Below are 26,286 nucleotides of genomic sequence, written 5' to 3' on the forward strand. Positions count from 1 at the left end.
GGACCTATGCGGTCTGTGTCTGTCATCGGCAGCTTTGGACCTATGCGGTCTGTGTCTGTCTTTACCTTTGCATTTTTTTCGGAATGTCGGTAGTCGGGTGGCTTACTGAAGCCATTTCTGGATAATTGAACAGAGTAGCAAAACACTTAGATGCGAAAATGAACCGACGACGAATAGTTCGAGGTTTGAATACGGCACAAAACCAACAGCAAGGTACATCGTGGTCTGGGCCCAGGCAAGGAATGCAGTACGAATGAAAATCTTTATGAGGTATTTGCTTTCTACAAGAAATACAATTGTTAACTTTTACTGACATCAGTTTAGAGCAAGAAAAAGGATGCCCAACAGGGTACTTAGCTTAGTTGAAGACTTCGGATCTGAAACTAGAAAACAAAAATTTCAGGAGTTGGCCAACCGGCACATGCGAACTGCTTCTGCTACCGCACGGCAAGAAAGACTGATGTAATGGCATCGGCTGCATGCTTCATACCCCTGATTACCTGACATCACGGAAAATGAGACAGCAACAGATGCAGGATCCAAGACTTTGATAATCAGGCCGACTGAGGGCTACCTGCAAGCAGATAATGCAAATGTGACGACTGCAACAGTGAAACACGAAGAACATGGTTGTCTAGCTAGAATCTCAGCCCTTTGCCTAAAGGTCCTGCTATTAAACTGGGCACAAAATAGTTGGAACATAGTGTTCCACCCCAAGCAAGTTAAAACAAAAGGAGTGGCAGTCCCGGTGTGGAATCTGTTTGCTACAGCGAAGACAAGTTTCTCAGAAATTAGTCAAAAAATACATAAAAAGGTTCCCCAGTGGGGTACTTGGCTTTTTAGAATAATATTTCTTTGGTGTGGACTGACCGATGCTCTGACTGGCACTCTGCTTCGAGGTCAAATGGCAAGAAAGAACTGATGCCATGGTACTGGCCAACTCCCCCTTATACCCTCCTGGACGGGGAAATTTTTCTGTGGTAGTTGTGTCAGGCAAGGGCTCCCATTGTGGGAAATCCCACAAGTTAGGACTGCAACAGTGAAACAGAAAGAACATGGTTGGAAGTCTGGCTCCAAAAGATGCACCTGTGAGTATGTATCCTCCAAAGGTTTCTACTAGGGGACAGCCAAGGGTTTCCTATTTGGTAAATCAAAAGGCTCCTTATACTTTTTTCTGGCCATCACATTAATACCTTACACTTGCATTTAAGGAACTCTAATTTTAAAGAATTTGCTGCAAAAATGAGAAACCCTTTTGTGAGGAAGCACAGAAAAAGATGTCTATACCATATGACTCCTCTGAAAGGAGGAGCATCTGGTCCACATGGGCTATTTCATTCACCTCAGTATCAGAGAGTTGGTTACTCACTTAGATCTGTCTCCTTTTTCAAGGCGGATGATCTAGCATTAATTACTACTCTGATGAGGACCACAGATTAGAGAAAAAAATGCAAGTCCTGAGTGAGATTCATCAGGTGTTCTCGGGAGAGTGGAAAGGGACCCACCAAACTCAAGCTATGGCAAGATGAGAGACATCCAACACAGATGCCTTCAGACTGCTTTTGAGAATCTGGCTACTAGGACTCTGCTTAAAAATAACCAGAGATAAATCTGTGTATTAGCAATGAAGGAACACCATCTCTATTACCAAAATATGGGCATCAGAATTAATGTGAAGACGCATTCAGGCTGACAAACTTTTGCAGAGTGCTGGTTCAGGAAGACATGCTGCTATTTTAGTGTATGGCAGTTTCCTTAAAGGCTGCACCAGACAACTTGATCACAGTTAAGTCAAAAATTAGACACTAAAGAAGTGCCCGAACAGATTGGTGGACTTTGAACTTTGATACACCAGCATTTTTCTGGTTCAAATATGCTAGAGATTTGGCTCTCCGCTTACTAGCATTCTGGCTGAACCTAGCACAACAGGCAAAGGTGGCGGCAATGTCATGTTCATTAACCAAAGCAGCACACTGAGTACTAGTGTGGGATTTGCTTTCTATAAGGAAAGAAAGAAGCTTTAGAAACTTAAATTTATATCCTTGATAATTCCTTCATGACTGAAGCACAACAAAAGTTTTTCTCCTTGGGGTACTTCTCTGTACTCTGGGAACCAGGCTGTACCAGAGGACTGACGGCAAGTACTCAAAACACATGCACAGATGCCATGGAGGGATGTTCCTCATAACACAGACATGGTGATGGTCAGATGGGAGAGCAGCTGTCCAACCTGGAATGGAAGGGTGGAGAGCTCTAGAAGTCAGGGAAGAAGCTGGATCGTCTAAAGCAGAAACATTGGGTCTTAACACTACTGCAGTGAATAATAAGATGAACATCCACAGTACACTATTAATACAACAGACAATGACTTCCCAAAAAGGTTCCTATCACTGTTGAACTCGCATGTATACAACCAACAGTGATGATCAAATGCAAAGATGTAGCGGAAATAAAAATACAGGAGACTGTGGGCTTCTACACTTTCTGCCTGATGTCCTACTAACAATCCTAGGTATGGGGGCAAGGAATGGTCAGCTGTAGAGTACATCTGTCTGTGGGTAATCCAATCTGATGAAATGTACTTCAGTGATCACTACAATGACAGTTCTAATGTACGTAATTCTGAGGACTGAAAAAATATGCACTTACCATAACATTCCATGAGTGTTGTCCACCTCTGCGCCTTTATTCTCGTGTATGGGTCAGATCCAATCCTTCTCAGTCTTGCACAAAAGCTTGAGGCCTTCAACCAAACTCTCAGGCACCCTTCCCCAGAATGCACCTCTCCATTACCTCATATTGTTTGCCAAAAAGAACCATAAACATATGTAACAAAAATAATGTTAAGAAACTGTTACTTTATCCATTTTCTGAAGCCAACGAGTCCATGAAAAAAGGGCATTTTTATTCCCCGATCACCTAGAAGACTACGATTGGGGTTGGTGGGAGGGTTGCGAGAATAAATGTGGAGATGGACAACACACATGGAACATTAATGGTAAATACATAACTTCTGTGTGATGTCAAGCTCGACTTTATTCTCATGTATGGGACAGCATCCCTAGCAGCCTGAATCCTGAGTGGCTCATGGAAGAATATTCCTCACTACCATAGATCCAAAGGAAGCTCTACTCCTGCAGACCAAATAGTACAGTTTTGTACCTACCATAAATGTAGATGTCCAATAGGCATGCATCTGCAGTCATCACATATGGGTTTGTCCTGCCTCAGGCAGCCCTTCGGTCGGCCGGATTCCAAAGTCTGGGTCCGGCATCGGCTGAGGTCGCCCCTTCCCCGACGTCAGAGCACCTGGGGTATAAAAGCGTCAGCCGACGCCATCTTCCTCAGTGTTTCTTGCCCCAGATGCCACTGCCCTCAAAGGAAGGCTAAATTTGGATAAATGCAGTAAAATCCAAACATGGACAGAAATATATATATATATATATATATATATATATATATATATATATATAAATAAATATATACACACACAACAAATACACCATAATAGATAACCCCAGCTAGCTATGAGAGGGAAAAGTACCCAATAAATACCAAAGAGGGGAAGGAGGGAGGGTAAACCTGACTGCAGATGCATACCTATCGGACATCTACATTTATGGTAGGTATAAAACTGTACCATGTCCTTCAAGGATGCATCTGCAGTCATCACATATGGGTAGAATACCATAGCCAATCTGGGGGTGGAGGATCTATGTAAAGGATGGTGTAGCTAAAATGCCCTGCAGGACTGCCGTAGCAAAGCCTGCTCTGGATCTGGAATATAAGGGTAATATGTAATGCTTGGAAAATGTATGCACGGAGCTCCATGTAGCAGCTTCTAAAATGTCCTTGGTAGCCACCCCTCTTAAGAAGGCTGTGGAGGTGGCTGTGGCTCTGGTGGAATGAGGTCTAATGTTAGCTGGCACAGTTTTTTCATGGAAGGAATAACAGAAACAAATGCAATTCCCTATCCATTTTGAAATTGATTGGAAATTGCTTTTCCTTGTGCACCAGCAGCATATGCTACCAACAGCTGGTCAGTTTTTCTGTAACTTTTAGTTCTGTCCAAGTAGTAGCGCAACTGTCTGTGTATGTCCAGGGTGTGCAGAAGTTTCTCCCCTTTGTTTTGTGGATTTGGAAAGAAGGTAGGCAGGTGAATAGCTTGGTTTAATGAGACCCTGGATACCACTTTTGGCATCAATGAAGGATTGGTTCTCAATGAGACTCTGTCCTGATGAAAAATAAGAAATGGCTGTACTGCCATGAGGGCCTGTAACTCAGATACTCTTCTTGCTGAGGTTATGGCCAGAAGGAAGGCAGTCTACCAAGACAGGAACTGTAGTTCTGCAGATGCTGCAGGTTCAAAGGGAGGCAGAGTTAGTTTTTCCAACACGAAGTTAAGGTCCCAAGTAGGCACTGGAGGTTTCCTTGGAGGATTGATGTTTTTAATTCCTCTTAGAAACTGTCTTAGGAGAGGATGAGAAAAGACAGGTGGATCAGTATTGTATTCTGCTGAAATTGCTGAAGCATGAATTTTAATGGAAGAGTAAGACAGGCCATTGTGGAGCATTTCTGCCAAGTATTCCAGGATATGTGGCATGTTCATCACTGTCGCATCTAGGCCCTTTGTGGTGTTCCAAATGTGAAATCTTTTCCATTTTGCTGAATATGCCTTTCTTGTGGAAGGCCTGCGAGCTTCCATGATGATATCCTTCACTCTCTTGGATAGCTTATCCTGAGGAGTCAAGGTATTTTTCAGGCTGTTAGTCGCAAGGTTTTCAGGTTGGAATGCAGAGTTTTGTAATTGTGCTGTGTCAGGAGAAGTGGCCATTGAGGAAGAGGCCATGGTTTCGTGCGTGACATGCTCTTTAACAGTGGGTACCAGTGCTGTCTTGGCCAGTCCGGAGCTATCAGAATCACTTTTGGCTGTTCTGTCCTGATCTTCAGTAAGACCTTGGTCATTAATGGAAGAGGTGGAAATGCATAAACTGTTCGGGTTCTCCAGCTGAAAGATAGGGCGTCCACTTTCCATGCTTTTGGGTGGTATATGTCCTTGAGCAGAATTTCTTCAGCTGATGATTGTGGGGGGAGGCAAAAAGATCTATGTCTGGCCTTCTCCATGATTGTGTTATCTGTAGGAAGATATCTGGGTGCAACATCCATTCGAGTGCATCCATGATATTTCTGCTTAAGCTGTCCGCCAGTATATTGTCTTTTCCTGGCACAAACTGGGATTGCAGGTCTATATTGAGTTTCAAGGAAAGTTCCCAAAGATTCATTGCCAGTCTGCAAAGAGGGTAGGAATGGGTGCCTCCTTGCTTGTTTATGTACCACATAACTGTGGTGTTGTCTGTCCTTATTAGCAGGTGGCCTTGATGCAGAAAGAGTTTGACGGCCTCGATTGCATGCATCACTGCCAGCATTTCCTTTTGGTTTATGTGCATGCGTAGCTCCTTTTGTGACCATAGTCCTTGAATACATCTGCCCTCCATATGTGCTCCCCAACCGTGGTCTGAAGCGTCCATTGTAACAGTTTGGCTGGCTATTGGCTTGCTGAAGGGCAGACCCCTGTTTGATTGGCTTGCTTGAGCCCACCAAAGAAATTCCTTTTGGAGACATGGAATGAGTGGGATCAAAGTTTCTAAGCTGTGGCTGTGCTGAGTCCATAAACTCCTTGGGTACCATTGTAGTTTCCTCATATGCAGCCTTGCCTGGGGAATGAGAAGAATGCAAGATGCCATGTAACCCAGGGCCTCCAGGATTTTCCTTGCAGTCAGCTGAGTTTGTCTTGTCAGATTCTTGAAGTAATCCGGTAGTTGTCTGTTTTTCTTCTGTGAGAAAAGCCATTTGGGTGGTTGTGTCTAAATCCGCACCCAGAAACGTTATTCTTTGGGATGGAACAAGTCTTGATTTGTGAATGTTGACTGTATATCCCAATGCCTGCAGTAGGTGGATGGCATAATTCAAGTCCTTTACCAAAGTTTGTTGGCTGTCCGCTTGTATAAGGCAGTCGTCCAGATATGGGTATATTTGAATCCCCTGAAGTCTGCAGTGTGCAATTACTGATGCCAGGCATTTCGTGAATACTCTGGGCGCAGTAGATAAGCCAAAGGGCAATGCTGAGAATTGATAATGCTCTGAGCCTGCAAGAAATCTGAGGTGTCTTCTGCAACTTTGTCTGATAGGGACATGCAGGTATGCCTCCTTGAGGTCTAGAATCACCAGCCAAGACCACTTGCCCAGCATGGGAAGGAGTTGCTGTAGAGTCAGAATTTTGAATTTTGGCACAATGAGATAAGTATTCAGTGCGGACAAGTCGAGAATAGGCCTCCATTGATTTTCTTTTCTTGGGACAAGGAATAGTCTGGAATAAAATCCTTGGCCTTGTTCTGAAAGAGGAACCTTTTCTATAGATTTCATTTGCATTAAGTTGGAGATTTGTTTCAAAGCCTCTGCCCTTTGATTTGGTGGCAGGTCTGGCATGCCTTTTCTTTTTGGCAATGTGTGAAAATGGAACCTGCATCCTCTGTCTATTATTTGCAGTGTCCATTTGTCTCTTGTAATAGTGTGCCAATTGTCTGAGAATAAAGAAAGCTTTCCGCCCAAAGGTGCTTCTAATTGAGCCCTGGTTGGCGGAGTCAAAGCAAAGTCATTGAGTCTGTCCTTGTGCAGCAGTTGTAGGTCCTGCACTACCTCTCTGGTTGGGAGGCTGCCATTGACGCCCTCTGTAGGAGCCTCTAGCTTGCCCTCTACCTCTGGCACGCCTGTTCTTGCCTCTCTGAAATCTTTGTGTGTCCAGAAAGGACCAATTCTTGGCAGGACAATTTCTGCTGAATCTTGGTGGTTGGACTTGTAGAAAATCTTTGACTGTTTGTACAGATTTTGCCTTTTCCTCAACTTTCTTTAAGACCTCCTGAGCAGTGGAGCCAAATAACTTTTGCTTTTCCAGGGGAGCATCCAGAAGCTTAGCTTTAACATGGTCTGGCAGAGATTGTTCCTTCAGCCAAGCATGCCTACGTATGACTGCACCTGTCATAGCTGACCTACATGAAGCTTCCAATGCATCATAACCACATTGTAAGAAATGGTTACTAACCTGCTGGGAGTTATGTACCAGATACTGTAGTGATTTGCGATCTAGGGGTTCAGGTGAAGACAGTTTCATGCAATTCATCTAACAAATACTCTTGGTACTGTATCATATGAAATTGACAATTTAATGCCCTCATAGAAAGAGTAGCAGAAGTATACACTTTTTTACCCCATCTCTCTAAAGCCCTGGACTCCCTTTCAGAGGGGAGTGGATTTTTAGAGGTGGCAGCTGCAACCCCTTTAGGGCCCTGGGAAATAGTTTCTGGATCAGCAGAGTGGGCCTTATAAAGAAAATGATGCGAGTCCGGGACCCTGTAGTACCTATCGGGTTTGACAGGGGCAGGGGGAAGAGTGTCAGGGGTTATGCTAGACTCAGAGTACACATCATCAATGACATTCAAAACAGGAGGAATAGCCAAAGGTCTCACCGAAGGATAGCTCTTCAGGAGGAGAGGCCGAGGGGATAGATTCCTCTGCATCAGAATCCTTGTAGGCCGAAAAAGCCTCCTCCTGGTAGTCCGAGAGAGCAGAGCCATCAGAGGCCTCCTCTGAGGAGTGGGGATCAGAGGACTCAACCCTGGGCCTTTTGTCTAGAGGAGGTTGAGAGCCCCTGTCCGGATGAGGTTGAGCTCCCCTAATCAAGGAAATAAGGTCCTTTGCTAAAGTAAGAATCTGTGAACTAGTAGAGGGTCCCTGAGGAATAACCCTGGGAGGCATAGCTTTTGTATGTTTAGCAACTTTAGCCCTGGTGAATGCCTTTATGGACATGGATGCAGGCGGCCTAGCTGCACCACGTGCTGGAGTAGTTTTGTCTAGAGGAATGGTGTCGGAAGTTTCCAAGACACCAGTTTGTGAAGGAAATTCAATAACCGACTCAGCAGGTGGCTCCGGGGCCGAGGTTGTCGGTTGAGCGGTTTCAGGGGTCGGAAATACCAAGGACTCGGTTTCAGCCGAGACCGAGACACTCGTGTAGGCCTGGCCATGGTTTCAGCCGAAACCGCGGCCCGCGTGTGTCGGTCCTTGTCCTTCCGTTTCTTTATTAAATGAAAAGTCGGAGTCTCCGACGGCATTTTGTACGAAAAACTAGCCCCAAAAAATTCCTCTGCAAACTCCGCCCGACATCTAAGAGTGCGTCGGCTGAAGGAAGCACAGGCTGAACAGGCCGAGACGTCGTGGTCTGGGCCTAGGCAGGGGAGGCAGTAATAGTAGAAATCCTTATGAGGTATTTGTTTCCCACAAGTTAAACAATTATTAACTTTATCTGACATCGGCTGATGCAAGAAAGAGTCCCCAACGGGGTACTTAGCTTTTGAAGTCTTCGGTAGCTGAATTACAGGAGCTGGCCGACCGGCACTTGCGAACTGCTTCTGCTTCGGGCACCACGCGACAAGAAAGACTGAGGAAGATGGCGTCGGCTGACGCTTTTATACCCCAGGCGCTCTGACGTCGGTGAAGGGGCGACCTCAGCCGACGCCGGATCCATACTTTGGAATCCGGACGACCGAAGGGCTGCCTGAGGCAGGACAACCCATATGTGATGACTGCAGATGCATCCTTGAAGGACATCTAGTTTGTAATGAGTAAAGATATGGGGGTTTGATCATGTCAACACTTAAATATTGTCCATAGATACTCTAACTAGAAAAGCTGAGGAAGTAGCAATAGTTCTAGTAGAATGGGCTCTTACAGGTTCATGTAGCTGTTTATTCTGGGAAGTACAAATAAAAGTAATGCAATCATAAAGCCATTTAGATAAGTTAACCTTGGATACTGGCAAATCTTTTGTTTCTGCAAAAGAAATAAATCGTTCTGACTTTATAAAATCTTTAGTTACGTTTCTATTTGCACAGAACTGTCTGAACATCCAATAAATTTAACATGTACACTATTTTGGAAATATGGGAAAAACACAGACCGTTCAACTGACTTATTTAGGTTATTGACAGATACTACTTTAGGAAGAAAAGGATTAGTATGAAAAGAAACTATGCCCTTTTGAAACACTAAATAAGGATTAAATAAGGCCTGCTGACTAAGTAATAGCCACCAGAAAAATAGTTTTCCATGACAAATTTTAGATCACAATTGGCTGAAGGTTCAAAAGGGGGAATGGATAATGCGAGAGTACAAAATTTAGATCTCAAGGAGGAGATGGACTTTTATAAGGTAAAAATGTTCCTTTTAAAAAGGTCTTACATCGCGTGTGTGACATACTTGGAAAGGCATTTTCCCCTAGATGAAAATTAGGAATAGCGGCTAAATGAACCCTTACAGTAGCTGCTGCAGTGCGCCTTCATTAAATAGCTGCGTCAAAAAATCCAAAATAAAACTAAGGACAGCAACAAAGGAACAACATTACAGAAACAAATGGAAAAGGTTTTTGTGGGCTACAGAAAATAAAGTTCAAGTGTGGAGACTTTATGAGAAATATGTAAAATATGTCTAGTTAGGGACGAAAGTAGAGGATGTGCCTGGCTATCACTGGAATTGGAGCAGCCTCGCTGTCAGTTTTAGATTCTAAAAATCGGGATGAACCATTTTTTGCGGATGTGAGAAGAGGTCTGGAATTACCTCCAGTATCCATGGTTCTACCAGAAGATGGTACCACAAAAGAAGGGAAACTAAAAATGCCGAGGGCAATAAGGGGCAAAGAGAATGATTTTTTTTCAACACACTTGCCTTTCTGTAACAATTTGGGACTCGAGGGTGTTGGGGGATAAGCATAAGTAGCCCTGGGGGCCAATCGAACAAGTGCATCTCTCGGGGTCTCCCCCTGAGGGGCGTGTATTGGGGCAAAATAGTTGCCGTACTTTTTACTTGAGAAGCAAAGAGATTGCAGCAGGGCTGGCCCCATTTCTGCAAAGCTGCAAATTCTTGTTTGAGAGACCACTTGTGAGGCATTAAAATTGGCCTGCTCAGCTTGTCCACTAGGACGCTGATTTCTCCAGAATGTACATTGCAACCAGAAATCAGTTGAAAGATATCGCCCACTGCCAAACTGTGAGGGCTTCCTGACAGAGGATTAAGATCTGGTTCCTCCTTGGTGATATATCAGACTACTGTATAATGGTAGAGGATAACTCCGCTCGTCTATGGAACGCCAAAATTGTAGATAAATGTACCAAAATGTAAAACTCCAAAACGAAGGAAGGTAAAAGCAAAAGGATTTATTAAGTCAGCTAAAAGCTGTGATCCAGCCTTCATCAGAACAACAAATGCTCACTATAGCGTGGTATATACTCCCACATCAATTGGCAGCCTCTCCTACAATTAAAGCATTTAATACATAAACTGTTAAAATAGGCGCCAAATGTGTGAACTGTTCTTACATTCAAATTTATGTAAACATACCTACACTCATAAACCACTAAATTGCTTCTATGATACTGTGATATAATAAAATAAAAATGTGCCATAATATGAGGAAATACTATAACAAAGATTAAGTGATACACAAAATGTATCTAAAGTTCACATACAATGATGCTCTCTGAAATACATACCCAAAATACATAAAATGCTTAGCACCTTCATTATGTGAAACATTTGATCAGCATATAAAAAATCAAGTATAAAAGTCAAGTGTAAATAATCATTAAATGCTAGGTGCAGTGAACAACTCATATCCTAAATGCATATTGAAATCTTGGGTGGACAATGTTGAATTCAAAAACATAAATATGGCTTAAATATTCTAAAAACATTGAATAATTTTAGAATTACAAAAATTATTGTGAATAATTTCCAATTAAACCCTTGATTTACACTACGCAAATTACATCCATTATTCACAATAATTTTTGTAATTCTAAAATTATTCAATGTTTTTAGAATATTTAAGCCATATTTATGTTTTTGCATTCAACATTGTCCACCCAAGATTTCAATATGCATTTAGGATATGAGTTGTTCACTGCACCTAGCATTTAATGATTATTTACACTTGACTTTTATACTTGATTTTTATATGCTGATCAAATGTTTCACATCGTGGGTGCTAAGCATTTTATGTATTTTGGGTATGTATTTCAGAGAGCATCATTGTATGTGAACTTTTAGATACATTTTGTGTATCTCTTAATCTTTGTTATAGTATTTCCTCATATTATGGCACATTTTTATTTTATTATATCACAGTATCATAGAAGCAATTTAGTGGTTTATGAGTGTAGGTATGTTTACATAAATTTGAATGTAAGAACAGTTCAAACATTTGGCGCCTATTTTAACAGTTTATGTATTAAATGTTTTAATTGTAGGAGAGGCTGCCAATTGGATGTGGGAGTATATATACCACGTTACTAGTGAGCATTTGGTTGTTCTGATGAAGGCTGGATCACAGCCGAAAGCGCTTAACTGACTTAATAAATCCTTTTGCTTTTACCTTCCTTCGTTTTGGAGTTTTACATTTTGGTACATTTATCTACAATTTTGGCGTTCCATAGACGAGCGGAGTTATCCTCTACCATTATACAGTTATTGTGTTTCCAATATATCAGACTACTGGCATGTTGTCTGACTGGACTATTTTTCCCAGACGGAGAGTGTCTTGAAAGGCTTGCAATGCTAGAAGTACTGCTCTCATTCTAACATTTATATGCAGATGAGCCTCATAAGGGGACCAAGATAATGCCCCCCAAACCCCATCTGGGAGGCCATCCATGGTCACTGTGGCTTGGGGCTAACTAGGTACAAATGAATACCTAGACTGATCGGAATGGATCCACCACTGAAGTTCCTTACTGCATGAATCTGTAATCAAGATTTTGAGAGACACTGGAAGTTGCAGAAAGGACCACTGAGTCAACAACCACTGCAGTATTCTCATGGGAAAATGGGCTAGTGGCACTAATACTATTGAAGCCACCATTGTTCTCAAGACTAGTAGCACTAATTTTGCAGAAGCTCTTTTCTCGCGAATCAATACTCACCTGATTGCACAATGACATTGTTGGAGGGAAGACTTGCTATAATTTTTTCTTGTATCTACATGAGCTCCTATGAAAACCAAATTTTGAAAAGTTCTAGAGCTGATGTTTCGTAATTTAAGGTGACACCTCTGTGTAAGCAAAGGTGCAAGGCAACCTCTCTTGCCCTTATGAGTTGATGCCTGGTCGTGGCAGTTAGGAGCAGTCATCGAAGTATGGAAATGATCGAAATCCTAGACGCCTCAAGTGAGCCGCAACCACTGCCAAGCATTTGGTGAACACTCTGGGGGCTGTAGTGAGACCAAAGGGCAGGGCTCGAAACTGATAACTGGCTTCCAGCCAGATGTCTTCTGGACTACCTATCCATTTTTATATGGTAGTATGAATCCTGAAGATCAAGCAAATCCAATTGTCTTTTCCAAGAAAGGGAAGAACAGACTGTAAAGTGACCATTCGAAACTTGCTTTTTTTGATTCGATTTGTTTAGGTTGCCAAGATCCATAATGAGTCTCCAGTCCTCAGTTTTCTTTGGTACTAAAAAATTCTTAAGTTCTTGGATGACTCTCTAGCAACTTTTGAATTTTTGATTGCTTGATCCCTTTGATTGGGTGGGCACATCTGTGATTTGTTTCGGGGAAGGGGATGGGCAAAGTGGATGTAATAACCTCTGGACATTATCTGCTGCACCCATTTGTCATTTGTAATCTCTTGCTAGGCCTGTGGATGCAGACAGCCAATCCCAGATTGCCTCCAGAGGTGGACAATCGGGCCTCCATTCAGAAGTGCTGAAAAGGCTTGCCAAAGAAGGTGTCTCTAGAGCCCTGGTTTTGTGGGCATCCCCCTGCCAAGAGAGCAGTGTCTTCCATTACTGTTCCCTCTCTGCCTCTGGGGGAGCGTTCAACATTTGTGTCCTGGAAAGACCTTTGAGATTTTCTGAACCACAACTTTCTGCTACCTTTCTGACCTTTGGGATAGGGTCTGGTCAGAGTTAAAAAAAAAAAAAAAAAAAGAGACTCCGATGGCAGACAAGATCTTGCCTTCTTGTTCACACCTGGTGAGAGTTTATTTCGCTTCTGGCCTAAAAAGAGAAGAGTCAAAGGGAGTGTTCACAAAGGAAGACATGAAAGGCTCTGAAATTGCAAAGTCACATCCAGGCCTGCCTCCTAAATAGAGATACCCAAACCTGTGGCCCTACTCGCCCCCATCTGCTGCATAGCAAATCAGTCTCATTGAGGAATTAACAATGGAATTTAGGGTGGTGAGCTGAGAGGCTACTTTGAGCTGCTCAGTTACAGCTCCTTGTAGGGTATCTGTCAACTTCCTTTTTCAGATTCCTCTGAAGTCTTGAAAAGTGGGTAAGGTAATTCAGTGAGCGAAGAATGAAGTCCGCTGAAGAGAAGATGAGCTTCCAGTACCTATCTATCATCCTAGAGTCCTTATTAGGAGGGTGGACAGTGGAACTGGTCTTGGTGTTCAATTTTAGTGTCCGCCACCACAACCACGGCATCTACAGCTACTCTTTTCAAAAGAAAATTCTTGTCAGATAAAATGATTTTTATTTGGCCTCCCAGGAATAGGATCAATGGTATTTAAGTCAATAAGCTCATGGGAAGGAGGGGGCACCCAGGAGGTGGAAGGGCGGGGACTCAAAAGCCTTCAGGCATACAGATTCCTCCGCAAAAGGGGGACTGGACTTGCTAGCCACCTCTCTGTTTAAGCATTTCCAGGATGTCTCCAAATGAGATCTTCTGGAGGTGACTGTGGGGATGTTTCAGCTTCCTAGAGATCAATATTGAAGTGATGGACTCCTCCAGGGAGTACAAATGTTTCCTCTTACAAGTCCTCTTTGGACTTCCTCATTGGGATAATCTGGGGACATTTCGGAAGGAGGGGGTTCCCTGAGGGACGTCCTGAGGCTTGGGGCCCTGCTGTCCCTGTGGATGTGGTAAAAAAAGATGATGGCACTGGCAAGGAAGAGACAGGAAGACCCTGAGAGGACCAAGTCAGAGGCTGAGAAGCAGTCAAAGCTTTCCTCATAGCCTCAAAGGCTCCCTTGTCCCTGATCCAGGGAACTCCCTGGCGCCGACAAAACAGTTGTAGCCGAAGGCCCCTATGGACCCAAAGACAAGAAGTCAGAGGTAGGAGCCAAGCTCATCTCATCCAAGCCGAAGCTCCAAGAGGCAGAGTCCAATCCAAAGAAAAAGTGGTTGGATCTCTTATCCTCAGGGCCGACCAGACAGCTACAGCTCCTAGAGTCCTCCTGCTGCGAAAAAGCAGGGGAACTCTGAGCAGATAAAGTAGGTCTCTGATCCAACAGACAATTCAGACATTAGAATCTTCTGGCTCCAAACTCACAGGCTGGGTCAGAGGAGGAAGAGAAGCTACCAGGGCAGACTTGGATGACTCCGCAGCCATAGGGCTCGGATCCAACAACTTGGTCAGAGCCAGTGTCTTTAGTAACCTCTTTACAACCCTATCCACATTGGCGATGGAAAGGCTCCTAGAAGACTTGGTAGACAGGGTCGGAGACTTGGATTTAGCCAATATCAGAGAAGGCAACCTAGAAAAAAGTGGCTCAACTGAGGAAGACTGGTCCCTGATACCAGTCGGTGCCAGAGCAGGGGTTGTTAGAGCGGAAATCACTAAGCACCCCAACAACCTTCTAATTAAACTCTCTTCTGCTCCAAAGTACTTAATGCAGCAGAGAGGTTTGCCTTCTTTTGAGCCGGCTCCAAATATACTTTTGGAGAAGACTGAGGAGTCTGTCTGAGGACTGGCTATGTCAATGCATCAAGCCTGGCTAACTCGAATGTGTAAAAATCTGTTAACCAGTTTACTGTGTAATTTAATTTAATCCTGACTTGTGCTCAGGACTAACTTTAACCTGTGGAACTTGTTTAACTTGCTTACTTATGTAATCTCTGTAAATAATCTGTAATATGTAATGCTGGTATTATGTAATGCTGTATCTGCTTACCCTTGGAGCTTTTCTCCCCGGGCCTCCGCTGAAAATGGACATGCATCCAGTCGGACTATCCCGGTCAACAAATGTAAAATAAAAATAAATAAATAAATCTTTAAGTTCATCAGAAATAGGTGACGCAGTAGAGGATTTTGCAGACTCGTGGTCCAAAATAGCCTCAGAAAAAGGGCTCAACAAACCAGTCAACATTAATTTGTTCTTCCTCTCTAGTACTGCATGCTGATCGAAGCCATGACAAATGCTGCAAGATTCTTGTACGTGTAAAGGGCCCAAACAATACATACACAAAGTGAGTGTGTCACTTAATGGCACTTTACCACACTCCTCACACTTTTTAAACCTTAAGGGTTTAGCAGGTTTCTGAGACATTTTTAGCTAACCACCCAACAAGAAAAAGGTCAAAACAATGTAGAACTAGCACACTAAATATAAGAAAATCACTAACTAGTAAATGATCACTAATAGCACTATTTATATATATATATATATATATATATATATATATATATATATATATATATATATATACACACATATATATATATATATATATATATATATATATATATATATATATATATATTATTATTATTATTATATATGACAATTTTTTTTAAATAAGCTCTCAAAAAACAGACATTAGATAAACAGGAGGGGGAGGGAAGAAAACAACAATGTTCCTTCTACTTACTGATAATTCAGTAGAAGGAATGGGGGGGGGTTACAAAAAAAGAGTTGAGTTTTAAGAGTTAAGGGCAAAGAAATAAAAGTCAAAGATATTTCAATATATGATAAATAGAAAAAAAATGTAAACAGCCTGGAGCTCCGTGAATGACCACATCTTTCGCACAAAGGCAAGAGAGATCTGGGGTAATGGAGAGGTGCATTCTGGGAAGGGAAGGGTTCCCGAGAACTTGAAGGCCACAAGCTTTTGTATGAGGCAGAGTCAGATCCAGAGGGATTGGATCTGACCAATACATGAATATAAAGGCGAGACTGACATCACATCAAGAATTTAATCTTTGTAATACACACATTTCTGAAAATACCTGGTGTAACTGAACACAAAAAAGTACTTGGTATTGTATAAACGTTTAATGCTTAGAGCCCTTCAATACAAAATCACATTATAAATCCTGCAAACTTCTGAACGAATGTGAATGCAAAATGTTAGTAACACCTGCACGAGGGATTTCTATCTTCTCCAACATAAAATGAACATGGAGGCATAGTTATGTATCACAGGAAATTGTGTCTATGGAACAGTACTCCACTCCACAAAAAAACAAGTATCTACTCCAAACAAATGTAATTCGTATGAATAGATGGGTCAATCACAACTTCATCCCCAGTAAGGAAAACATATGCCACCATATCCTTCTAACACACTAGATTATCTGTTCACAAAACAAAGTCTAAAACTACCATGTGAATGTAATGCTAGGCTTAGGATCCTCAAAGATCAATAGTTTAGTAACAGACTATTTGACAGTGATTTTTCCACAGGGGGGCAAGAGCCAACAGCATATTCCTGATGTGGAAATGAAAAAAGATTTTTAGCATGAACTAGAACGCAATTACAGACTACTGTGGCCTGTTCAGTAGGTGACAAAGACAGAGGTCAAGCATTCACCTGTCCATCAAGTTCAAGGTTTCTATGCTACTCTTTCTTTAAATGATTAACTATGCAGTCAAACTTAGATTGTGACATGCTTCCAGCCTAAAAATCGCTCAAACCTAGTGCAAGTGGCCAAAGATTCCCTCCAAAAAGATGATTACCGTTTCCTCAAAGGAGCATTTCATCAATGGTCCAGTATCCTGTCTGTTAACACCATGTCGGGTGATGGCCATCAAGTGACCCCTGCAGGTCATAGTATCACAAAGAAGGGCCAAGTGGCGGTAGTTTACATAGGATCCATCAAAGGAGATGACGTGGTACAGTTCTCTTTCCAAAGCTTTTCTTACAGCTTCAATTCCCAAAACCTAAAAAAAGCAAAGACAAGACCTGAAATTCACACAAAATATTCTGATCTGAATGTATGCAAAGATTAAACTAACCTGCCCCAATAACGATATTTAAAAAAAACTCATCATGCAAAAGTTTCAATAAAACACTAGATTTCCAAAGTATGGGACCTTCACTACAACCTCAACACGCATTCACTAAATATCTGAACAGTGTCATTTTAGCAGTTACTTGCCTTTCACTAACCACACACCTCTGCAAAAACCCTATTTGCACACAAGAAAATCCTATTATATCCACAGAAATAACTGTTCCACAACTGAATTACCTCAGCAGTAAAAAAAAAAGTACAGTACAACTATGTTCAAAAGAAAGTGTACATTAAGCAAACAAGTCTTACTGTGAAAATCTCCACAATATCATTAGAAGTTGATCTGACGGGATCCACATCTTTCTCACTTAGAACTTTCATCAATCCTACTCCGTCAGTTTCTAGAATCCACTCTTGTAATGCCTTGAATTCTCCATCCTCTGTGATAATAATTCGCTTTTTGTTGTCTGTCTGTGGCAAATGCATATATACCTACAAGGGAGACAAAAAATAAGTATGTACTCCATTTTAACAAACTATTAAGGCAGCATCACAAATTTAAAGAATGAAAAGTAAACAGCAACCCATGGCAAATGTATTATGATGAAATAACACAATGAAAAGGTCAGGGGTATAGCATTGCAAGTTGCATGCTTGCTTGTTTTCTTAATACAGAGTAAAAGTCAGATATAGCAACTAATAAGCCAAGTTTTCCTTATATTAAAACTTGAGCAAGGTCTTCCCAAACTGTCATTATCCTACTATAAAATTATACAACTGAAGCAAAACTAAGGACAGTACAATTGTCTAAGAACTTACTTTAACAGTAGATGTCCTACTGATCACAGTTGCCTGTATTCCAATCTTTATGGGGGTTATACTGTCCAGGGTAACCAGAAGTCCAGCTGGGATACCTAAGCAAAAAACCTTCCGACACTGTACATCTGGTGTAAGACCTCAGCTTGTGGTTGTAGGAACATCCAAGTGGAAGTATGAGAAGTATCAACCTTGATGTCCTTTCCTGTACATTAAGCTTCTCAAGGCCATTGGTGACTTTCATCACAACTGTCTTGTACAGCAGTAAGAGTCACCTGTGAAGGCTCAAGTTAAACAGGACATCTGGCAATTAAGACAAGTCTTTGGCAAGGTGCTTGACAATGGTTCTATAACACAGAGATGGAACTCTGACAGACCTGGTTTCCATAAGAGAACCCAACATTTAAGGGCTCAGCAAAAGATGGAAAAGTATTTTACAGCTGCACTGCTGGTCCACTAATAGACTCCCCATGGAATCAACTCAATGATGAATTAAAAGTTAAACTTCCCCATTCATTGCACTCCATAGGAAATCAATGCTGGTGCACTGGCAGGGATTCCTTTTCTTGGGTATTCTCTTCCTTCATCTCTGTGCAGCTATGGAGTTGGTATACCAAATGTCTACCAACCCCCCCCCCCCCAAAAAAATTCTAGCTCGGCTGCCTTTCGGCAAGTCTTGTACAGGGAGTTACTCCCTTGAAGAGGGTACTGGACAACTAATAGGAAGCGTTTCAGCTGGTCTACCCAAGCACAGGATGGTAACTCCTAGTCCCTCCACAGAGGGCCATCTACCCATGCTTAATTTGGTGGCATGCAATGACTGATACTGGTCTTAATGGCCTTCAGTCACTGTTGGTCAGGTGTGGAGCCACAGCAATACATAGGTAATAATGACAACTAGAAGACAACTCTTTCTACCAATATGGACAAGTATAAGACTTTCTGGCAGGGTGGTTAGGTGACTCAGTATCAGAGAAAAAGGAAAAGAAACAGCAGCAGAAGACTGACATCTGCAGGGGAACCAAAAGGTTTTCTTAAAAATATACCCAAATGCTGCAAAGAAATTAGCTCTATTACTAGTGAGCTGTTTTAACAGACAGCAGCACTAGAAATGAAAGTAGGGTAAGTACCAAATTGGTATCTTTGCAACAAGTCCCTAAGTAATAGGACTAAAGTTGGCATGCATTAAAATTGCTTAAGTAGCACCCTCCCCCATCTTATAACGAGCACAGTAACAAGTCTCTGTCTACTGCAATGCACATCTAGTGCTTAGTTTAAGAAGGAAAGGGACATGTCTGGACCAACTACATCCAGGGGTGCAGCATGGTTATATTACAGAGGATATAAAGTACAGTTGTTTATACTTACCATAAATGTAGATGTTATAGAGTGTATTCACTGCTGCAGTCATCACATTTGGGTTGATTCTCCAAAGCAGAGGAAATGGGAGGAGGCCGTCAAGGAAACTAGGGGCTGGGCAAGGATGTCCTGCAAGACTGCAGATGCAAACCCTGCCCTGGATTTGGAGAACAGAACAGGTGGTAATGTTTGGTAAAAGTGTGAACAGATGTCCAGGTGGCAACCTCCAGGATGTCCCTGGTGGGGACTCCTCCAAGGAAAGCTGCAGAGGTGGAGGCTGCTCTGGTGGAGTGAGTCCTGACTCCATTGGGGGGATCCCTTCCCGTGCTGTTTGTAGCCGAAACGAATGCAGTGTGGTATCCATTTGGAAATGGCTTTGCCTTCTGCCCCTGTAACAAAGCTAACCAGCAACTGATCAGACTTTTTGACGGATTTAGTCCTGTCTAGATAGAATCTGAGCTCTGTGCACATCTAGAGTGTGCAGGATCCTTCCCCCCTTTTTCTGGGGGATTAGGAAAAAGGTGGACAAATGAATGGATTGGTTGAGAGCCACACTGGACACCACACCTTGGGCATGATGGACGGGTTTAGTCTTCAGGGATACCCTGTCAGCATGGAAGATGAAGGGTTCCCACAGCCATGAGTGCTTGCAGCTCTGAGACTTTTCTGGCTGAAGTGATGGCCAGAACGAAAGCCGTCTTCCATGAGAGAAATTTTAGCTCTGTAGAAGAAGCTGGTTCAAAGGTGGGCAGGGTGAGCTTTTCCAACACAAAGTTAAGGTCCCAAGCTAGGGTTGGTGCTCTTCTGGTTGGCCTCAAGTTGCTAGCCCCCTCTTAGGAACTGTTTGATCAAAGGGTGTGAGAAAAAGGGGCTGCTCAGTGGGAAAATGAGCAGAGATAGCAGAGGCATGAATTTTAATACAGGAAAAAGAGAGGCCACTGTGTAGCAGGTCAGCTAAGTAATCCAGGATGAGAGGGAGGGAGGGCTGTGCCATATTGGCTCCCTTAGTCTGAATCCAGGTGCAGAACCTTTTCCATTTGTCAGCATAAGACTTTCTGGTGCTAGGGCGTCTGTTTACTGAGGTTGGCAGATTGATCAGGGGTTAGGGAATAAGCCAAGCTGCCAAACAGTGTCTGTAAATGGGAATGCATGAATTCCCCTTCCCTCTGTTAGGAGGTTTGGAATTTGAGGAAGATGCCATGGTGGCAGTGGGGACAGGCTACGCAGCAAGGGGTACCAGTGCTGGTGACGCCAGTCTGTAGCTTTAAGAATTGTCCTTGGTTTTTCCTCCTTTACTTTGAGCAGTACCCTGGGGATGAGAGGTAGTGGAGGAAAGGCATAGACCAATAGACTGACCCAGGGGAAGGACAGGGCATCCACTTTCCAAGCCATGCAGTGATGCTCCCTGGTGCATAATTTGCTGAGCTGATGGTTGGTGTGGGAGGCAAAGAGGCGGACATACTGGATGCCTTTCTGTTGAGCTATCACTCATGTGGGTCCAGAAGATTTTTGCTTAATTAGTCTGCCAGAGATTCAAGAGAACCTGGTAAGAATTGTGCTAATAGGTGGAGTTGCATGGCAGAGGCTGTGTGCCAAAGGGTCATGGCCAGCATAGCGAGTAGGAGTGAGTCGTCCCCCCCCACCCTGCTCGTTGATATACCACATCACAGTGGTGTCTGATTTGATCAGGAGAGCCCCTATGGAGGGAAGGGGCTTGAAAGCTATGCTGGACAGTTATTTCTTTTTGGTTGATGTGCAGAGGGCTTTGCTGTGGGCTCCATTGGCCCTGTATGCACCTGCCGTCCAGGGGTGCACCCCAGGCACAGTCTGATGAGTCTGTGGTGAGGGTCTGGGTGGCAGGGGTGGTGGTGAGAAGGATAGTCCCTTGTTGTGGGAGCATGCTGTTGCCCACCAAAGAAAATCTTTTCTGAGGCAAGCAATTATAGGTATAAGAGTCTCCGGGTCTTGAATGTGTTGACACCCAAGGCTTTTTAGGTACCACTGAAGTTTCCTCATATGCAATCTGGCATATGGAATGAGTAGTATGCTAGATGCCACGAACCCCAGAGCTTGCAGAATCTTCCTTGCAGATAGCCGGGGTCTGGTGGCTAGGTGAGAAAAGTAGGCTGTCAGGAAAATTTGCTTTTCTGGTGTAAGGAACGCCATCTGGGATGCTGTATCCAGGGGTGCTCTCAGGAATATAATCCTTTGGGTGGGCACTTGTCTGGATTTCTTTTCGTTGACTGTGTACCCTAAGGAGGTTAGTAGGAACTTTACAAAGGCCAGGTGCTTGAGCAGCTTTTCCTGGCTGTCTGCCTGAATTAGGTGGTCTAATATGGAAGCTGGATATTCCTCTGTCTGCAAAAGGAAGTGGCCGGAGCCAGACATTTTGTGAAAACCCTGGGAGCAGTAGATATGCCAAAGGGAAGCGCAGAGAACTGAAAGTGCTGAGATAGTGTCCTGAAACGGAGATATTTCCTGCAGGATTCCCTGATAGGAATGTGGAGATAGGCCTCTTAGATCTAGGGTGGCTAGTCAAGCATCCTTGGACAGCATGGGTAGCAGCTGCTGGAGGGTAAGCATTTCGAATTCTGGGATCACCAGGATGGTGTTTAGAATGGATAGATAGAGGATGGGGCGCCAGGTGCCCTCTTTCCCGGGTACCAGAAAAAGTCTGGAGTAGAAATCTTGGACTTTCTCTTCTGCAAGAACGTGCGCTACTGCCCTCAGAGCACGGAAAGGGCTTGCTTTTGCACCTCTAACCACTGGTTTGGAGGTAGATCGGGGAACCCTTTAGGAGTTGGAAGGGTGTGGAAAGAAAATCTGTAAACCTGGGACATTGCTGAGGACCCAGTGGTCATTGGTAATGGTGGCCCACGTGCTTGCGTGAAGAGAGTTTTCCTTCTAGGGGTAAGTGAAGGTGGGCAGAGGAAGGAGGTGGGGGGAGGAGAGTCATTGTGAGTTCTTGCCATAAGGGGTGGCTTAGAACTCCCTGATTTTGAAGTGGAGGTAGTCCACTGCTTAGATCTCTGCATTCCCTGTGGCTGCTGTCTGGGGGGGGGGGGTCTGGGCTGAAGTGGCTTAATGGGAGCAGGAATGGACCAGTGCTTGGTGGGACAGTGCCTGCTGCACCTGGGTAGCTGGACTTGTAAGAAATCCTTAACTGTCTGCATAGATTATGCTTTTTCTTCCATCTTTAAGACCTCTTCTGCCTTAGTGCCAAATAAGTTGTCTTTCTGCAAGGGGGCATCCAACAATTTATATTTGACATGGTCTGGCAAGGGCTGTTCCTTAAGCTATGCATACCCTCTAATGACAGAGCCGATGACTGCTGCCCTGCAAGAAGCTTCTAGGACGTCAAACCCACAGTGCAAGGTGTGTTTAGTTACTTGACTTGCAGAATGCCATAACTCTTAACTCTCTAGATTCTGCACAAGCAGAAAAGGAAGACATTTTTGTGTTTGAGTTGTTCCAGGGTACGTTGCTGAAATTTTAGCATATGGAACTGACAATTTACAGCAAGTGTAGCTGAGGTGTATACTTTTTTACCCTGTCTAGTGCTCAGGAATCCCTATCTGAGGGGGTGGGATTATTAGCAGAAGTTGCTTTAATCCCTTTAGGCCATTGAGGAATTACCTCAGGGTCAGCAGTAGGATTTTTAAAAAGAAATTTGCGAGAGTCAGGGACTCTAGTACCTGCCTGGTTTTCTAGGTGCAAGAGGGAGGGTGTCAGAAGTCAAGCTGGATTCCAGGAAAACATCCTCAACATCCAGGACTGAGGGAATGGCCAAGGCTCTGTGCTGTGGAAGATCTAAGAATTCCGAGTTTAAAAGACTGAGGATAGTCCTGACTCTCCCACTGGAAATAATCCCTTAAGGTATGAAGGGCTTCCCCAAAGGAAAAATCTTCTGGGGGGAAAGGCTGAAGGGATGGAATCCTCTGCATCAGAATCCTCATAAGGAGAGAGGGGTTGCATGTCTTCATATTCAGATGCATCAGAGTCATCTGACTCTCATTCAGACAAAACTACAGGGGACAGATCTCTTCCTTTTGGAGGGGGTAGCTTGGCTTCCCTGGACCAGCACAAGGTCTTCTGCCATTTTAAGCATTTCAGACTGAGGCAAGGAAACAGGTGCCTGAGATTGGGTTGTCTGGTTTCTTGGGTGTGGTTCATACCCTGGGCCTAAGAGACTCTATACTTTTCGAAAGAACAGTAGTCGCGAAAGACGACATCGGTTTGAGTCGAGAATCGGTAGTGTGAAGGACATCCTCGGAAGCCGGTGCCTGCTCAGCTGCTCCGGACCCATCCAAGGTAGAGACTATCGCAGGATCCTTAGTCGAAGAGTTTTTAAGCATAGACTCGGAATGGGTCTCTAGCGGCTTGCAAATCCACAGAAGGCATCAGGGGCTGCGAAAGCACCTGAGGACCGGAGAACTGACTACTAGCTTAATGGGAGTGTCGTCGGTAGGTTTGGACCTGTGCAGTCTGTGTCTTTATCTTTACGTTTTTAGGGAAGATCTGCTGTTGGATGGCTTACTGAAGCCATATTGGAGTTAGAGGACTGTAAACGAAAATATCTAGCTACAAAAAGGGCCCGACGACGGATAGTTCTGGCGTTGAACAAAGCACAGAAGTGACAGCGGGGGACGTTGTGGTCTGGGCCTAAAGTGAAGCAGTAAGAATGAAAGTCTTTGAGTGGTATTTGCTTTTTGCAGGCGAGACAATTAACTTTCTCAACAGGGTACTTGGCTTTGGAAGACTTCAGCTTCAATTTGGTAGACAAAACTCTGGTAGCGGCAGACCGGCACTCGTGCAAACTGCTTCTGGCTCCACGGCAAGAAAGACTGATGTAATAGCATCGGCTGTCTTACTTTATACTCCTGACGACCTGACGTCAGTCCTGAAGTGACAGCAACCGATGCAGAAATACTAAGACTCTGGTATTCGGGCTGGCCGAGGGCTACCCTGGCAGGGATAACCCAAATGTGATGACTGCAACAGCGAAACGCGAAAAACATCTGCTCTGATCCATTGTTATAGTAGATTACATTCCTAGTTTTTAAACTAATAACTATGTGGTCATGTCTATGGGAAAGGCACAATATTAGTGACCTAAAGGAACACATGCACTGTTCAATTTATAACCACTGCAGAAATGTTAAGAAACAAAGATGACGAGGACCCAGATATCACATATGTCTTGTCTTGCAAAAGCAGTGTAATGAGCCTGAGCAGCTGACAAAGTTACCATACAGAACTGGTTTTGAAAATCCATGAAACCATCCACATGGGCAGATAAGGTAGTCTCTACTATTGTACTATAGTACTTTTATATTGTTATAGCAAAAAAATAGTTGTGTAAAATCTTACCATAACCACAGATGTCCTTTTCCTCCATGTTGCAGTATTCCAACCCCTTGGATTTTCCTCTTGCTACCTGAACATCCGGCCAGTACACAAAAGCTTCTAGTCACTGCAGGGTAAGTGGGAAGTCTGACATTACCCAAGGGAACTCGGGCCATAAAAATGACATATGCATGTACCATTCCTCAGAACTGAGCACCCCAGTCAGAGCCCAGTCCCAGGATAACTGTACAAGTCCAGTGTCACCCAAGAAAGGACAGTTTAATGGAAGAAGGGGGAAGGAGGGAAGGATACTGCAATATGCAAGAGGACATCTCTGGCTATGGTAAGATTTTACACAAGTATGTCATTCTCAATTGGCAGTATTCCAAACCCTGGGTGAGTGCCAAAGCTCAAGAAGAAGAGGGTGGAGGGCTTGGAACTATTTTCTAGGAATCCATAAAGGAAGAAAATTAGGATCTAGGCTTCTTGACAATTTCTGATACTAACGTCATCCTAGCTAAGGTAACAGCCTTACCACAGACAGCATGCAAGGATTTGGTTAAAAAAAAAAAAAAAAGCCGACAGGGAGGGACCAGTACTACAGACACTTGGAGGATATCCATAAGGAACTGCAGGAATCTCACCCTGACCTCCTACAAGTGAAGTGGGATGCAGTGCCTACATAAGAAATTGGCTAAAACCACTACGGTTAAGTATTTGGAATACAAGGTGGACTTGGAAGAGTTTTTCAGGTATGCTCCTTAGACTTTATTCCCTCAAATAGGAGTACTTGCCAAATTCACTCACTGGATACTGCAGACCTTCCAAAACTGCAAAAGGACTCGCCTTTTCATTACGCAGGAAATATCTCCACACAATCCAAAGACTAAAAGGGAAAACTCCTGGCCCCAGTGGGATACTGCAGGAGTTCTATACCATGGGAGGTGTGGACTTGATAGTTCTACCAGTTAGCAGGAGGGCAAATTCTTCATTAAAGGAAGCTGGGTTTTCCCTTGATCCCTAAAGCTGAGAAAGACCCTTTGCTACCAGTGTGCTATTACCCTACTTCTGTCTTGAATCAAGACCCTTACTTCTTAAAATTACTTGCAGATGGCCCTCCTGCTCCCAAGTCTCATCAGGATGGATTTGTGCCTTTAATACATTTTACACAGATGGTGGTTAAGCATGTTAAGAAAAGTACAGTTTTGTACCTACCATAAATGTAGATGTTCGAGTGTTAATACAGCTGCAGTCATAACAGATGGGTTCTCCTGCCGTCAGGCGGGTCCTCGGTCGGCCGAATTCCAAAGTCTAGGTCCGGCGTCGGTTGTCATCGCTTTCTTTCCTGACATCAGTGAGACAGGGGTATACAAGACACAGCCGACGCCATTTTCTTCAGTCTTTCTTGCCCCAGATGTCAGGTGCCCCCAGAAGGAAGGCAATATATATAAAAATATATAAATATATGTATATATATATATATATATATATATATATATATATATATATATATATAATATATAATCATGCATTACAATATAATCAATAAATCAGTAGTTGCAAGCAAATACACCATAGAAGGATAACCTAATCAAGTTGTAAGATGAGGAGTTAGCCACTAGGTCTGTACCCAGAGGGGAAGGAGAGAGGGAAACCTGGACTGCAGCTGTATTAGCACTCTAGCATCTACATTTATGGTAGG

At 43.4% G+C, this 26,286-nt stretch overlaps 1 protein-coding gene across 1 annotated transcript in view; it reads right to left on the reverse strand.

Moving 5' to 3' along the window:
- The window catches only part of POLR2A (RNA polymerase II subunit A), a gene marked incomplete in the record, with an annotated part of 2,048,627 nt that overhangs the window by 345,134 nt on the left and 1,677,207 nt on the right, over positions 1-26,286 (reverse strand). The window contains 2 exon segments of the mRNA XM_044077036.1: positions 16,786-16,989; positions 17,373-17,555. Of these exon segments, the coding sequence (XP_043932971.1) occupies positions 16,786-16,989; positions 17,373-17,555 (387 nt within the window).

Source organism: Protopterus annectens, chromosome 7.part0 (genome assembly GCF_019279795.1).
Source record: "Protopterus annectens isolate FY-2018-M chromosome 7.part0, PAN1.0, whole genome shotgun sequence".
Lineage (NCBI taxonomy): Eukaryota > Metazoa > Chordata > Ceratodontiformes > Protopteridae > Protopterus > Protopterus annectens.